Genomic DNA, 13898 nt, shown 5'->3' on the forward strand with positions numbered 1-13898 from the left:
ACGGGCAGGTGCTTTAGCCAATCACATTAAGGTTACCTGAGCCGCTCTGAAAAGAAAGTGAAGAAGCCAAAAATATATATACTGTATAATATTTTTTTGAATCAATAAACTTTAAAAATAAATAAAACAACTTAGCCAAAAGACTAATGTCCCATAGGGTTTCCAAGGCTGTAATCTTTAGGGCTAACCAAAAGGCCAGTGATTCGAATCCACCAGCCGCTCCTCGGGAGGAAGATGTGGGAGAAAGATATGATAGTCTGCTGCCGTAAATATGTACGGCCCTATGGCGCAGCTCTGCTCTATTCTGTAGGGTCGCTGTGAGTCGGAATCACCCCCACCACAATGGGTTTTAATCTTTAAGAAAGCAGTCTTCCCTGGAGCGTCTGATGGGTTCAAGCCACCCACCTTTTGGTTAGCCGCAGAACACTTAACCATTGCGTCACCGCGGCTGCCTAATAGGAGGGTAATAGCTCCTAAATGAGATAGATCTCTTAATTAACAGTTATGCGCTCTGCTGCTAACTGAAAGGTTGCCGGTTCCAACCCACACAGTGGGTCCACGGCAGAAAGACCTGGCGATCTGCTCCTGTAAACATTATAGCCTAGAAAACCCTCTGGGGCAGTTCTACACTTTCGCTTTGAGTCAGTCGACTTGAGGGCACCTGACAACAACAAACACCAGAGGGCACTTCAGTCAGGATTCTGTCACTGAGCCAGACATCTCTCTGTGCCCGATCCGGAACGCCCAGGACACAGGGTCAGACTCAGTTCCACTGAGATGCTCACGTTCCCCCGGTGAGAAGTCAGACCCAGAAAAAAGAAAATGTCTGGCTAGTTAATACAAACTTACTAACTTCTCATAGATGCACTGTTTTGAAAGAATTCTCACATCCCTGTACCCCGCAAATATTTCTCTAAGGTCGGTAAGGAGGACTATCACTATTTTATACATTAAAAAAAAGAAGAAGCTTAAACTGATGCCCAGGCTTTATGGGACAATGCCCATGACTTATGTTCCAGTCAAGGGCTCTTCCCACTCCATTGCACCAGTTAAAATGTTTGTCTGAGTGTTGAAAAAGCACTTCTACGTTTTGCAGTGCCTGAAAAAAACAATTATGAAGACTGTCATTGTACTACCCGCTAACTGCATGGAGAAAAATACTGTTTGTGTTTAAGCTCTCCTCCTCTACCTCTTCCCCATCCCTGATAAGGACATACACCAACGGCACTTGTAGTTAGAGTGAACAGAAGAAAGAACCACACATTGTTGAATGTGTACGATTTACCAATCACATTGTGCAGGGGGTCTCCATGAGCCGGAGGTCTACTCAATGGCAGTTAACAACAACAACCGTGTACCAAGGTCTTTATATATATCGTTTAGTTCTCCCTCACCACAGCATTAGCAGATAAGCATTATTATACCCACTTAAAAAAAAAAAAACCATTGCCGACAAGTCGATTCCAACAGATAGCGACACTACAGCACAGAGTATAACTGCCCCATAGGGTTTCCAAGGAGCGGCTGGTGGATTCAAACTGCTGACATCTTTGTTAGCAGCCAAGATCTTAACTTTTAGGTCAGGAAGTTGAGGCTTTGACCCAAGATTGGAACCATTCCCAAAACCAACTCTGCAGACAGGGATTGGCCTGGACTATTAGATAGACAATGATGCTGGTGAGGAGTGAACTTCGTGGCTCAAGTAGTCATGTGAGACTATGCTGGCAACTCCTGTCTGGTGGCGACATGAGAAGGAAGAAGGATACAGGAGCTTGTTGAACAGACATAGCAAATACAAGGTGGAGAGGAGGAATGTGCTGTCTCATTAAGGACTTAAGGACGGAGCAACTGGGAGTGCACAGCAGGGTGTGTATGACTTTTTGTATGAGAGACTGACTTGATTTGTAAATTTTCACCTAAAGCACAATAAATAAATTTTTTACAAAATCGAGGCTTTGAGATCATATCAAGAACATCTTACATGAAGGAAGCAAAAGTCATTAAAAAGATAGGAAAGAAAAGGCCAAAATGGATGTCAGAAGAGACTCTGCAACTTGCTCTTGAAGGTAGAATAGCTAAAGCGAAAGGAAGGAATGATGAAGTAAAAACCTGAGCAGAAGATTTCAAAGGGCGGCTTGAGAAGACAAAGTAAAGTATTGAAATGAAATGCCCAAAGACCTGGAGTTAGAAAACTAAAAGGATAAGAACATGCTCAGCATTTCTCAAGCTGTGAGAACAGAAGAAAAAATTCAAGCCTAAAGTTACAATTTTGAAGGATTGTATTGGCAAAATATTGAACAACCCAAGAAGCACCAAAAGAACATAGAAGGAATAAACAGAGTCATTATACCAAAAGTATTGATCAACATTATATGCTGAGCATATAATCCAAGAAGCTGAACTATATGAAGAAGGACAGGGCATCAGGATTGGAGGAAGACTCATTAACAACCTGAATTATACAATGACACCATCTTGCTTGCTGGAAGTGAAGACTTGAAGCACTTACTGATGAAGATCAAAGACCACAGCCTTAAGTATGGATTACACCTCAACATAAAGAAAACAAAAATCTTCACAACTGGACCAGTAGGCAACATCATCATAAATGAAGAAAATATTGACGTTGTCAAGGATTTTATTTTACTTGGATCCACAATCAACACCCACGGGAGCAGCAGTCAAGAAATCAAAAGAGGCATTACATTGGGCAAATCTGCAAGAAATCTCTTTAAAGTGTTAAAAAGTAAAGATGTCACCTTGCAGACTAATGTGTGCCTGACCCAAGCCATGGCCTTTTCAATTGCCTCATATGCATGAGAAAGCTGGACAATGAATAAAGAAGACTGAAGAAGAATTGATGCTTTTGAATTATGGTGTTGGCAAAGAATATTGAATATAGCATGGACTGCCAGAAGAATGAACAAGTCTGTCTTGGAAGAAGTATAGCCAGAGTGCTCCTTCGAAGTTAGGATGGCGAGACAGAACTGGTTTGAAAAAAATTTGCTTATAGCTTATGTCAAAGGAATGCTGAAATATGATCGCTAAGTTAGATTCAAACCAGTTCACATCCCACAGGGCAATAAAACTGTAACCTTTGGGGTCATCTTCTCAACTGGACAGATAATCAGGTTGTACAGGTTGATGATTTTCGACAAATGTATACACTCATGTAACCACCATCCCAGTCAAGATATAGAACATAAGAATTATATTTTTAACAATATAAGAATTATTGTTTTAGGCTATAGAGAGAGGGCTCTGTGTTTTCAGGAAAATGAGTGAACATTTGTGTACAAAAACAACAGTCTTAAATGTCTATGATGAAAGAAAGGATCCAACTTAAGATGTGGTCAGGAAACTTCACTCATTTGTTATATCTAGCAGCCCCCGTTTAGATTTTGCTTTGTGACCCTCATACCAAATGCTAAGAATGCTTCTAGCTCTGATTTGTGCAGAACAGCTACTGCTCTCCCAGGGCCCACGTGCTATTGCCATAGGTGGAAAGGAGTCCTGAGACCACGCCCAGGGGAGTGGAACAAACGGGATAGTAAGTGAAATACATATCAACCCCCAGGGTGCAATGGGATGTGGGGCTTGAAATGAATACAGCAGAAGAGCCCAGGCCAACTGTAAGACATGGCTATCCTGAGGCAGAGAATTTCCTGCTTCAAACCCCAGGCAAAAGAAGATCAAGAGAAAATACGGCAGCTTTTCAGCAGCCAAATTCTGTCAGCAATTCTCCTAGGTAAAATCATTCCAGGAGCTTTGGTCTGTTCACAGTTTCTTTCCCTTTCACGTACTGCTTTTTTATCAACAAGCAAGCTTTGCAAAATCAAACACCCTGTGCTCAGACATCTCATAGTCTATGTTGGTGTTCAATTCACTTTTAGATCAAAGATCCTTTTCTGAGCAGGCTTAATGTGCTGCCAAGAAATGGAATAGGTTCCAATTCAAATGCAATTCTACAAATATGGATTGAGAGTGGAAGAAAGAGAGAGGAGGCTATTACAATAATATACGCGAGATGATGGTGGCTTGGGCAGGGATAACAGAGACCAAGATGGGGAAAGGAAGAATCTGGGAGTGTTTGTGAAGGTAGAGCCAATGAGATTTGCTGTGGTGTGATGGATCGATTTTATGTGGCCTTTCTCACCACAGCCTTGTAACTCCTAGCAAATGACTGGGTGGGACTATGCAAATCAGGTGCTTGTGGCCCACCAAAGGGATTAGATAGCTTGCTAATAATGCAAATAAAGGGTGTGGCACCCCTGTGGCGGTGGGACCATGCCAATAAGGTCTATGGAACCTCTATGAGGAGATTGGCCAGTTTTGCCATCCTGATATGCTTGAAAGAGAGCCAATCCCAGAGCAGAAGGCACGTCCTCACTACCACTAAGAAAGAAAAGCTAGGAGTGTATCACGTCCTTTGGACCCAGAGTCCTTGTGTCGAGAACTTCCTAGACCCAAGAGACAGAGAGAGAGCTGTAATACTGTAGACAGTGAGAAGCAGTGGCAGAGAAATGGTGGCAGCAGAGGCAGCAGAACCAGGAAATCAAGCAGTGGGCTTCCTAGCTCACAGAGTGAGAAAGTTGAGCACATTTGGGCAGGAGGCTTGCTGGTGGAATGGGGTGCGTCCAGGTACTTACTGACAGAGCTAAAGAGCTTTGTAACACTTGCTTGAGCAGAGTCTGAGGCTGAAGAGCCAAGGGCCAAAAAGAGGCCTGACTGCAGGCCCAGCTGAGAAGATGCTGTCCAGATTGAAGAACTATATCCTGAGTTGTTCCTGACTGTGAATTGTAACCTGTTACTTCCCGAATAAGCCCCATAATTGTGAGAACCCAGCAGAGAAGTGGAGTGCTGCGGGAGGGACAGCTGATGTCAGAATTGCTAAAAAGGTTGGAGAGAGGTGGTATGTTTGACCTCTGTCTCACAGTAAATCAGCTTTAGGCTGATGCTAATAGTGATTCTCTCTCCATCGAGACGTTAGAGAGATCAGACACTCACACCATTTTTAACATCAGTAAGTGGATTGGATGTAGGGTGTGAGAAAAACAGAAGAGTCAAAGATGGTTCTGCAGATTTGGGGCTGAGCAACTAAAGGAGTAGAGTTGTCTTAACTGTTGTTGTTAGGTGCTGTTGAGTCAGTTCCAACTTATAGTGACCCTATGTACAACAGAACAAAACACTGCCCCATCGTGCATCATCTTCACAAATGTTGCTATGCTTGAGCCCATTGTTGCAGCCACTGTGTCAATCCCTCTCCTTGAGAGTCTTCCTCTTTTTTGCTGACCCTCTACTTTACCAAGCATGATGTCCTTCTCCAGGGACTGACCCCTCCTGGTAAAATGTCCAAAGTATGTGAGACATAGTCTCGCTATCCTAACTTCTAAGGAGCACTCTGGTTACACTTCTTCTGAGACAAATGTGTTCATTCTTTTGGCAGTCCATGGTATATCCAATATTCTTCACCAACACCACAATTCTAAGGCATCAATTCTTCTTTGGTCTTCCTTATTCATTGTCCAACTTTCACATGCATATGAGGCGATTGAAAACACCTTGGCTTGGGTCAGGCACACTTTAGTCCTCAAGGTGACATCTTTGCTTTTTAACACTTTAAAGAGATCTCTTGCAGCTAATTTGGCCACTGCAACGCGTCTTTTGATTTCTTGACTGCTGCTTCCATGGGTACTGATTGTGGATCCAAGTAAAATGAAATTCTTGACAACCTCAGTCTTTTCTCCATTTATCATGATGTTGCTTATTGGTCCAGTTGTGAGGATTTTTGTTTCCTTTATGTTGAGGTATAATCCATACTGAAGGCTGTGGTCTTTGATCTTCTTCAGTAAGTGTTTCAAGTCCTCTTCAATTTCAGCAAGCAGGGTTGTGTCATCTGTATAACGCATGTTGTTAATGAGTCTTCCTTTAATTCTGATGCCCCATTCTTCTTCGTATAGTCCAGCTTCTTGGATTATTTGCTTAGCATACAGGTTGAATAGGTATGGTGAATAGATACAACACCACTGTACACCTTTCCTGACTTTAAACCATGCAGTATCCCCTTGTTCTGTTCAAACGACTGCCTCTTGGTCCACGTACAGATTCCTCATGAGCAGAATTAAGTGTTCTGCAATTCCCATTTTTTGCAATGTTATCCAAAATTTGTTATGATCCACACAGTCGAATGTCATTGCATAGTCAACAACACACAGGTAAACATCCTTCTGGTATTCTCTGCTTTCAGCCAGGGTCCATCTGACAACAGCAATGTTATCCCTGGTTCCATGTCCTCTTCCAAATCCGGCTTGACTTTCTGGCAGTTCCCTGTCGATATACTGCTGCAGGCGCTTTTGAATGATCTTCAGCAAAATTTTGCTTGCATGTAATATTAATGATATTGTTTGATATTTTCCACATTCGGTTGGATCACCTTTCTTGGGTATAGGCATAAATATGGATCTTTTCCAGTTTGTTGGCCAGGTGGCTGTTTTCCAAATTTCTTGGCATAGACGAGTGAGCACTTCCAGTGCTGCAAGTTTGTTGAAACATCTCAGTTGGTATTCTGTCAATTCCTGGAGCCTTGTTTTTTGCCAATGCCTTCAGTGCAGCTTGGACTTCTTCCTTCGGTACCATAGGTTCCTGATCATATGTTACTTCCTAAAATGGTTGTCTTAACTGAGGTGGGGAAAAGTATGGGAGCAGCAGGTTTGAGCCAGGAGATCAGATACTGAATTTGGACGTTTTAAGTTGCAATGTGACTAGGCAAGGGGTCATGGGCCCACTTCCAGGGCAGGGTCTGGGATGGAGAGATACGTGTGAGGAGTCAATGGCATATGGATGATATTTAAACCTACTGAACTGGATGAGACAGGAAATGAAGGTAGAGAAGAGCAGAGACCCAAGAACCAAGCCCGGGGAGTGATCTACTATTTCGTGATTGTAGAGATGAAGAGGGGCCAACAAAGAAAGTGAGAAGCCAGTAGCCAGTGAGGAAGGTCCTCTTGAAGCTTTTACTATTCTAATTTGCATTGTGATTCTCTAAATTAAAGGGTACGTTCTGCAAGAGTTAAAAAAAAAAAAAAAAAAACCAGCCTTTGAGTCAATTCCGACTCATAAGGACCCTGTGGGACAGAGTTGAACTGCCCATAGAGTTTCCAAGGAGCACCTGGTGGATTTGAACTGCTGAAGTTTTTGGTTAGCAGCTGTAGCTCTTAACTACTACGCTACCAGGGTTTCCCTGGAAGAGTTAGGAAACCATAAATAAATGAGTGAATAGATGAATGAAGAATGAATGATAGATGGTTATAAACAGGTAATCCAAATTTTGTGGGGCCTGAAGCTTTCATTAGGAATAAAGAATAGAACATTACAAAAATGAAACTAGAAAGAGAATATTTGTCTAGAAAGAGAACTCACAACCCAAATTATGTGAGAAATCAAGCAATTGCAAATTTTAATATGCTCACAAATACCACAAAATCACAAAATCCAGAAAAGTAACATTAATTGGTGGAAACACCTCCACAGTTTTTGTTTTCTTCTGTTGGCTAACCTCTTTATATGACAACAATTTTGTATCATCATTTTCCATAATGAGAATGGAAAAATGCTTGTGTTTCCTCATTAGAACAAATTTTTATTTTATTATTTATAATTTAGAAATCCTTTTGATTTCACAACTCTGTATTATTAACATTTTGAGGAATTATCAAATTTGGAGAGAACTGTATGAAATTTTTGTCATATATGAATTGTAAGATCTCACATATTTCAAGCTTTCTTAGGCTCTGATTAATCTTAAATATTCCTTTAATTGACGACACTCATTGACCACAGTGGATGGTTAGGTGTATTCCTACAAACGAAAGGCCAGCAACGACAACTATGCACAGAAGAGGCAAAGTACTTAATTCAAATGTTCCCCCATTGGATTTCCTCTAGCTGGATCAACAAGAGCAAGTGCGACAGAGGGGAATCCAAGTGGAAAGATAGTTTGGTCCTAACAACCAATTGCAATAAATACTATTTTGTAAATTTTACAAAAATACATGACCACGTGAGGACATTGTTAGGGGCTACCCAGAGCCATGGAAGGACTCTGGGAATGAAGGGGTCCCAAAGCGTAACCTCCATTAGTTCCATGGTGGCAATTCGACCATAGTGCGACGGGGAAACACAAAGCAGGAAAGGGCATAGGTAGTTGGGACGGGGCGTTGTAATTCTAAATGGGATGCTCGAGTGATAACTTCAGAATAAACACTTGAAGACAAAGCGAGCCGTGCGGTATCTGAGCGGGCTGCATTCTAGAGTCCAGAGGCAGGTAACTGTGAGTGCAAAAACCCCGAGGCGGAGTGTCTCTGGATGGGAAAAGCAAGGAAGGCAGTGTGACTACAGGACGCGGTGGCTGGGGCAGAAGGGGTGCGACACGCTACGGGTCACACAGCAAGTCACATTGGAACCCAGATCACCTGACTAGTGTGTTGGGAATGAGCCGATGGCTAAACTAAGGTCCTTGACCGAAAACAGAAATAAACCCACCACCCGGGATTCCCTTGTTTTATAACCTCCATCCCTAACTCGAGGGTTTCCGAGCGACTCGAATCCACCCCACGACCCCTCCCCGACCACCACACACAGACTGGGCGCTCAAGCGCAGCACAGCTCCCAGGACTCGCCCCAGGGCCTCACGCCACAGCTGGCTTCATCTTTGCCTGCTCCAATTTAATGCCCAAAGTTGGGGGGCACCTTTTCATGATGACCTCTCACTCAGTGGGACCGAGGCTCAACTTTTCCACCCAGTAAAATTTGAAACCAGAACGTTTGAAAACGTTGCTGGTCGCAGGCAACCCGTTGACGACTAAATCTGCATTCAGACCCCGTTCATCCGGCTTTTTCTTCACGCGAGAAGGCAGCCCGAGGGAGCTGTCAGCCATTTTTTGTGTGGCATTCCTTCTTGTTTCCCTTAATTTGCCCATTGTTTATTTATGATGAAATAGTTCACGTCCCTATTTCTGATTTATGCAAGTGATATAAAATGTCCCCCCTTGCAAAGTCTCTATTTGGAAAGGGAAGAAAAAATTTAGGTGTTTCGTAATTTTTGCCCTTCTTAACGTGGCGGTCTCAGGGTGCCGGCGCCCTCAGAAAGGCTTCCGGTCCCCGCAGGGCCAAGCGGGGTAGAACTTCCGGAGTCATCACGCCGGCGAGGGCTGGTCTTTTCGCTCTCTTCGGCGGTGTTCCGCTAGCGCCGCAGCCATGTCGTATCCCGCTGATGATTACGAGTCTGAGGTAAGATGGGCCTAAGCGCGTGGCAGGGTCCGCGACATTGGCAGGGCCTTTATGGATGCTGGGGCCCGCGGGGAAGCGGCGTCTTGGCCTTTCCCCGAGCCCCCGTGGGCCGCGGCCAGCTCCGGCCTGCCTCTCCGCGCGGCCCTTAGAAGCCACAGCTCGTGGCCCCTCACCCGCCCTGTGTCTGCCCGCCCGCTTCGTGTGTTCGGTGCCCTCGTCCTCCCGTTTGCCAGGACTGCGGCCGGAGGGCGCTTACGCCCTATTCCTATCAGGCTTCTCTTTCTGGGACTGAACGCTTTTTCTGGGCCTGGGTTTAGTCTTGCCAAACCCTGCTGGCTCCCACCGTCCTTGTAGTTTTCTCTAGCTTATTGCCCCGGTGACGTTGCGTTGTCATTGTCTGTTCTCTGTTTTCTTGCAGAAATGTGAGTTTCTTAAGGGCAGGGACTGCGTTTTATTCAGCTTTGTATCCATTAGCAGCCTGCTTGGCACTTGGCAGGAATGAACATTTTGCATTCACAGATTGGTGACTGTTCTTTTCTGTGCCTTTGTCGTTCTAGGCCGCATATGATCCCTATGCTTATCCAGGCGACTATGATATGCACACAGGTGAGACCACGGGTTTGTAGGGCTAGGCGGGCTCTCCTGTGGACCCGTGCCTTTTTGAATGGCCTAGAACAGCTCTGACGGGTACCTGTTAAAAATGGGCTTGTCGATGGTCCAGGTTTAGAGTCAGTTGTTAGCTTTCAGTGGGAAGGTTGTATGGACCCTAATAAACCGGGCCATGTTTGTGGTCTACTTCAAAGTCTCAGAGGAAGAGCCCCACTGACTGGCTGTGGTTTCCCCGTTTAAATTGTTAGCAAAAAAAGAGAATCTTGAAGTGAAGTTTAAAGTGATTAGAACTATGCCAAAATAAAATTGAGGGGGGGAAGGTGGGAGGCTTTGAGGGTTCTTGAAATGTTGGAGTGAGTTGGCTTGCCATGAATTGTTCTGAGTACTTTATGAGAAGTGTTTCATTTAATTCCTAAAATAGTTCTGTGAAGTACATGCATTAATGTTTTCGTTTTACAGATGAGAAAACGGAGCACTTAAGGGTTTAGTGACATGATATAGTTAGGTACTGGCAGTCACTCAGTCATTCAAAAAATATTAAGTGCCTACTACCTCTTGTCATCCTCCACCCCCCAACAGACATACACAACTGTTCTGGCCCCTGAGGGTATACCTGGGAGCAAGACAGACCAGGTTCTTGCCCTCATAGACTTTAGGTTCTAGTGGGGGAAACAGATGATAGGTAAATGAGTAATTTTAGATAGCGATAACTGTTCTGAAGAAATACAGCAGTAGGGTCGAGATGATTTGTGGGGGTTATATCAGAGCGTTCAAAAGGTTTGTACCTGATATCATAGACTTGGGAGTCTCTGGGTGGTGTAAATCAACATGCCTAGCTGCTATCCAGAGAGGTGCATGTGCACGCAGGGGCCTCTTGGAAGAAAGGCCCGGCAATCTGCGTCCTAAAAATCAGCCATTGAAGACTCTACAGAGCACAGTTCTGCTCTGACACGTGGGATCACCATGAATTGGAGTGATTTGATGGCAGCTCTAGATTTTTTCATGGGCTGGAGTTTCGTTTGGGATGACTTGGGGTGGTCGTGCCTTTTGTTACATCACATATGTGGGTCTGGAAGCACTTTGTGTTTTATCCAACCTCTAGGAGATCCAAAGCAGGACCTGGCTTATGAACGTCAGTATGAACAGCAGACCTACCAAGTCATCCCTGAAGTGATCAAAAACTTCATCCAGTATTTCCACAAAACCGTCTCGGATTTGATCGACCAGAAGGTGTATGAGCTACAGGCCAGTCGTGTCTCCAGTGATGTCATTGACCAGAAGGTCTATGAGATCCAGGACATCTATGAAAACAGGTATGGGCTACTGGCTACATTGACCTCTCTCTGAGTGGGCCTGGCCTACAGAACGGGTGATGTTCAATAGTTTTTCTGTGAAAAGAATGTTCAGGGGGGTCTCTACGATTTCTTGGAGATAAACAAACAAACAAACAAAAAACCAGGCCCCGTTGCCGTTAAGTTGATTCCGACTCATAGCGACCCTATGGGACAAAGTAGAATCGCCCGTTGGAGTTTCCAAGGAGCGCCTGGTGGATTCAAACTGCCGACCTTTTGGTTAGCAGCTGTAGCTCTTAATCACTACACCATCAGGGGTTTCTGTAAAAGCCAACCCCATTGCCAACTTATAGTGACCCTATATTCTTGGAGATAGGGACATGTTATTTTGTTGGACCCTGCTTCCCCAGGAACTTGTATAATATCAAAATTAGTGATTATAATAGCAATTATCATTTATTGTTACAGTAGTGGTATCAGTATGAACTAGGTAGTGTTCAAAGTGATCTTCCTGTATTTATTCATTTACCCTTCACAGTAATCCCATGAAGTTAGGTACCATTGTTTTCCTCATTTCACAGTTGCAGAAACAAAACAGCGAGCATAAGTCAGATAGCTAGTGAAGTGGATGAGCTGAGTTTTAACCTGTATAGTCTGATACCAAAGCCAGATTTCTAAACCCCTGTGCTGTGCAACCTCTCGGTACATACTAGGGTTAGCCAGCCAGACTCTGGAGTGGTTTCTTCAGTATTGAGGCTAATTGCCATTGTGTAAAGGAACCCTGGTGGCTCAGTGATTAAGAGCTCAAATGCTAACTGAGGAGTTGGCGATTTGAACCTACCAGCTGCTTCACAGGAGAAAGATGTGGCAGTCTGTTTCCATAAAGATTACAGCCTAGGAGACCTTATGGGGCAGTTCTCCTGTGTCCTGTAGGGTCACATGAGTCAGAATCAACTCCACGACAGTGGGTTTGCCCTTGGGTAATGGGCTTTAGAGATTAGACAGGTCAGTCAAGGCTGGGGTAATCAGGAAAGGTGTCACCAACAAAACAGCATCTAAGCCAGTCCTGGAAGTATGGATGGAGAAAGCACCATGGTCAAAGACCTGTTGTATTAGTGACTTAAATCAAAACCCAAACCCATTGTCATTGAGTTGATTCTGACTTATAGTGACCCTATAAGACAGGAGAAGTGCCCCATAGGGTTTTCTAGGCTGTAATCTACAGGAGCAGATTGTAGGGTCTTTTGTCCTGCGGAGTGCCTGATGGGCTTGAACCAGCAACCTTTAGTTTAGCAGCTGAGTGCATAACCATTGCACCACCAGGGCTGTGAGTTGGAGTTGACTCTGTGTTAACAGGATCAATGATTAAAAACCAAAAACCAAACGCACTGCCGTCGAGTCGATTCTGACTTAGCGACCCTATAGGACAGAGTAGAACTGCCCCATAGAGTTTCCAAGGAGCGCCTGGCGGATTCGAACTGCCGACCTCTTGGTTAGCAGCTGTAGCACTTAACCACTACACCACGAGGGTTTCCTGGGTCAGTGATAATTAATTATAAAATTAATTTTTTTTTTTTTTTTTTGGTGTACCTTAATCCCTGAACCATGTTTCTGTCATCCCCCGGGCCTTTCTGGTTAGTGGCATGTAGACCAGCACCGTCCCATAGAACTAACAATGCTAGCAGTGTATGTAATTTAAAAAAATTTTCAGTAGCTACATTAAAGAAAAAATAGGTGAAATTAATTTTTATAATATTTAGTCTATTATATCTAAAGTGTTTCTACATATAATCAGTAAAGAAAAATTAATGGGGTACTTTACTTTTTTCCTTTGTACTAAGTCTTTGGAAACCCTGGTGGTGTAGTGGTTAAGTGCTATGGCTGCTAACCAAAGGGTCAGCGGTTCAAGTCCGCCAGGCGCTCCTTGGAAACTCTATGGGGCAGTTCTACTCTGTCCTGTAGGGTCACTATGAGTCGGAATCGACTTGACAACACTGGGTTTGGTTTACTAAGTCTTTGAGATCCAGTGTGTACTTTACAGCACATCTCAATTTGTGTGCTAAGTTTTCATGAGAAATACTTGATCTATATTTGATTTGATAAATTTACAATTGAAAAAGATTCACATAAGTAGACCCATGAGACTATTTGGGTGACTCCTGTCTGGAGGGGAGATGAGAAGGCAGAGGGGGACAGATGTTGGCTGAATGGACACAGCGAATACAGGGTGGAGAGGAGCGTGCTGTCTCGGGGAGAGCAACTAGGAGTGCGTAGCAAGGTGTGCATAAGATTTTGTATGAGAGACTGACTTATTTGTAAACTTACAATGAAAGTAAAAAGATTGACACACCCAACTTGTTTCAGATAAATGTTTTCCAGTCCAAAGTTGAATACCGCTTACTAAACTTAAAGGAAATTAACTAAAATTTAAAATTCACTTTCTCAGTTGTACTAATGGACATTGCAGGCAGATACAGATGGTAGTTGAAACCAAGCATGTGGTAGACCCTTGTCTAGGAGAATGTGAGGTGAGAAAACTGGCTGGCACCTTGGGAAATATGTTGCTTTAGGGGCAGGCAGAGGAAGAGAGCCAGTAAAGAAGACAAAAAGAACAGAAAGGCAGAGAGAACCATCACAGGAACCAAAAAAAGAAGAGACTCTGAAGGGAAGGGGAATGGTCAGCAACTGTCAGGTACTCTAGTGAGGTTG

At 43.9% G+C, this 13898-nt stretch overlaps 1 protein-coding gene across 2 annotated transcripts in view; it reads left to right on the forward strand.

The window, feature by feature from the left end:
- The first annotated feature begins 9187 nt into the window (after positions 1-9187).
- Positions 9188-13898, forward strand: part of EIF3L (eukaryotic translation initiation factor 3 subunit L) — a 28468-nt gene continuing 23757 nt past the window's right edge. The window contains exons 1-3 of one of the 2 annotated variants that reach the window (XM_049884402.1): positions 9188-9288; positions 9846-9894; positions 11000-11210. In XM_049884402.1, coding sequence (XP_049740359.1) covers positions 9256-9288; positions 9846-9894; positions 11000-11210 — 293 coding nt within the window. In that variant the 5' untranslated portion in view covers positions 9188-9255. Of the gene's footprint in view, positions 9289-9845; positions 9895-10999; positions 11211-13898 lie in introns of those variants that run through there. The other variant, XM_049884403.1, reaches the window with a different exon arrangement.

Source organism: Elephas maximus, chromosome 4 (assembly GCF_024166365.1).
Source record: "Elephas maximus indicus isolate mEleMax1 chromosome 4, mEleMax1 primary haplotype, whole genome shotgun sequence".
Taxonomy (NCBI): Eukaryota; Metazoa; Chordata; class Mammalia; order Proboscidea; family Elephantidae; genus Elephas; species Elephas maximus.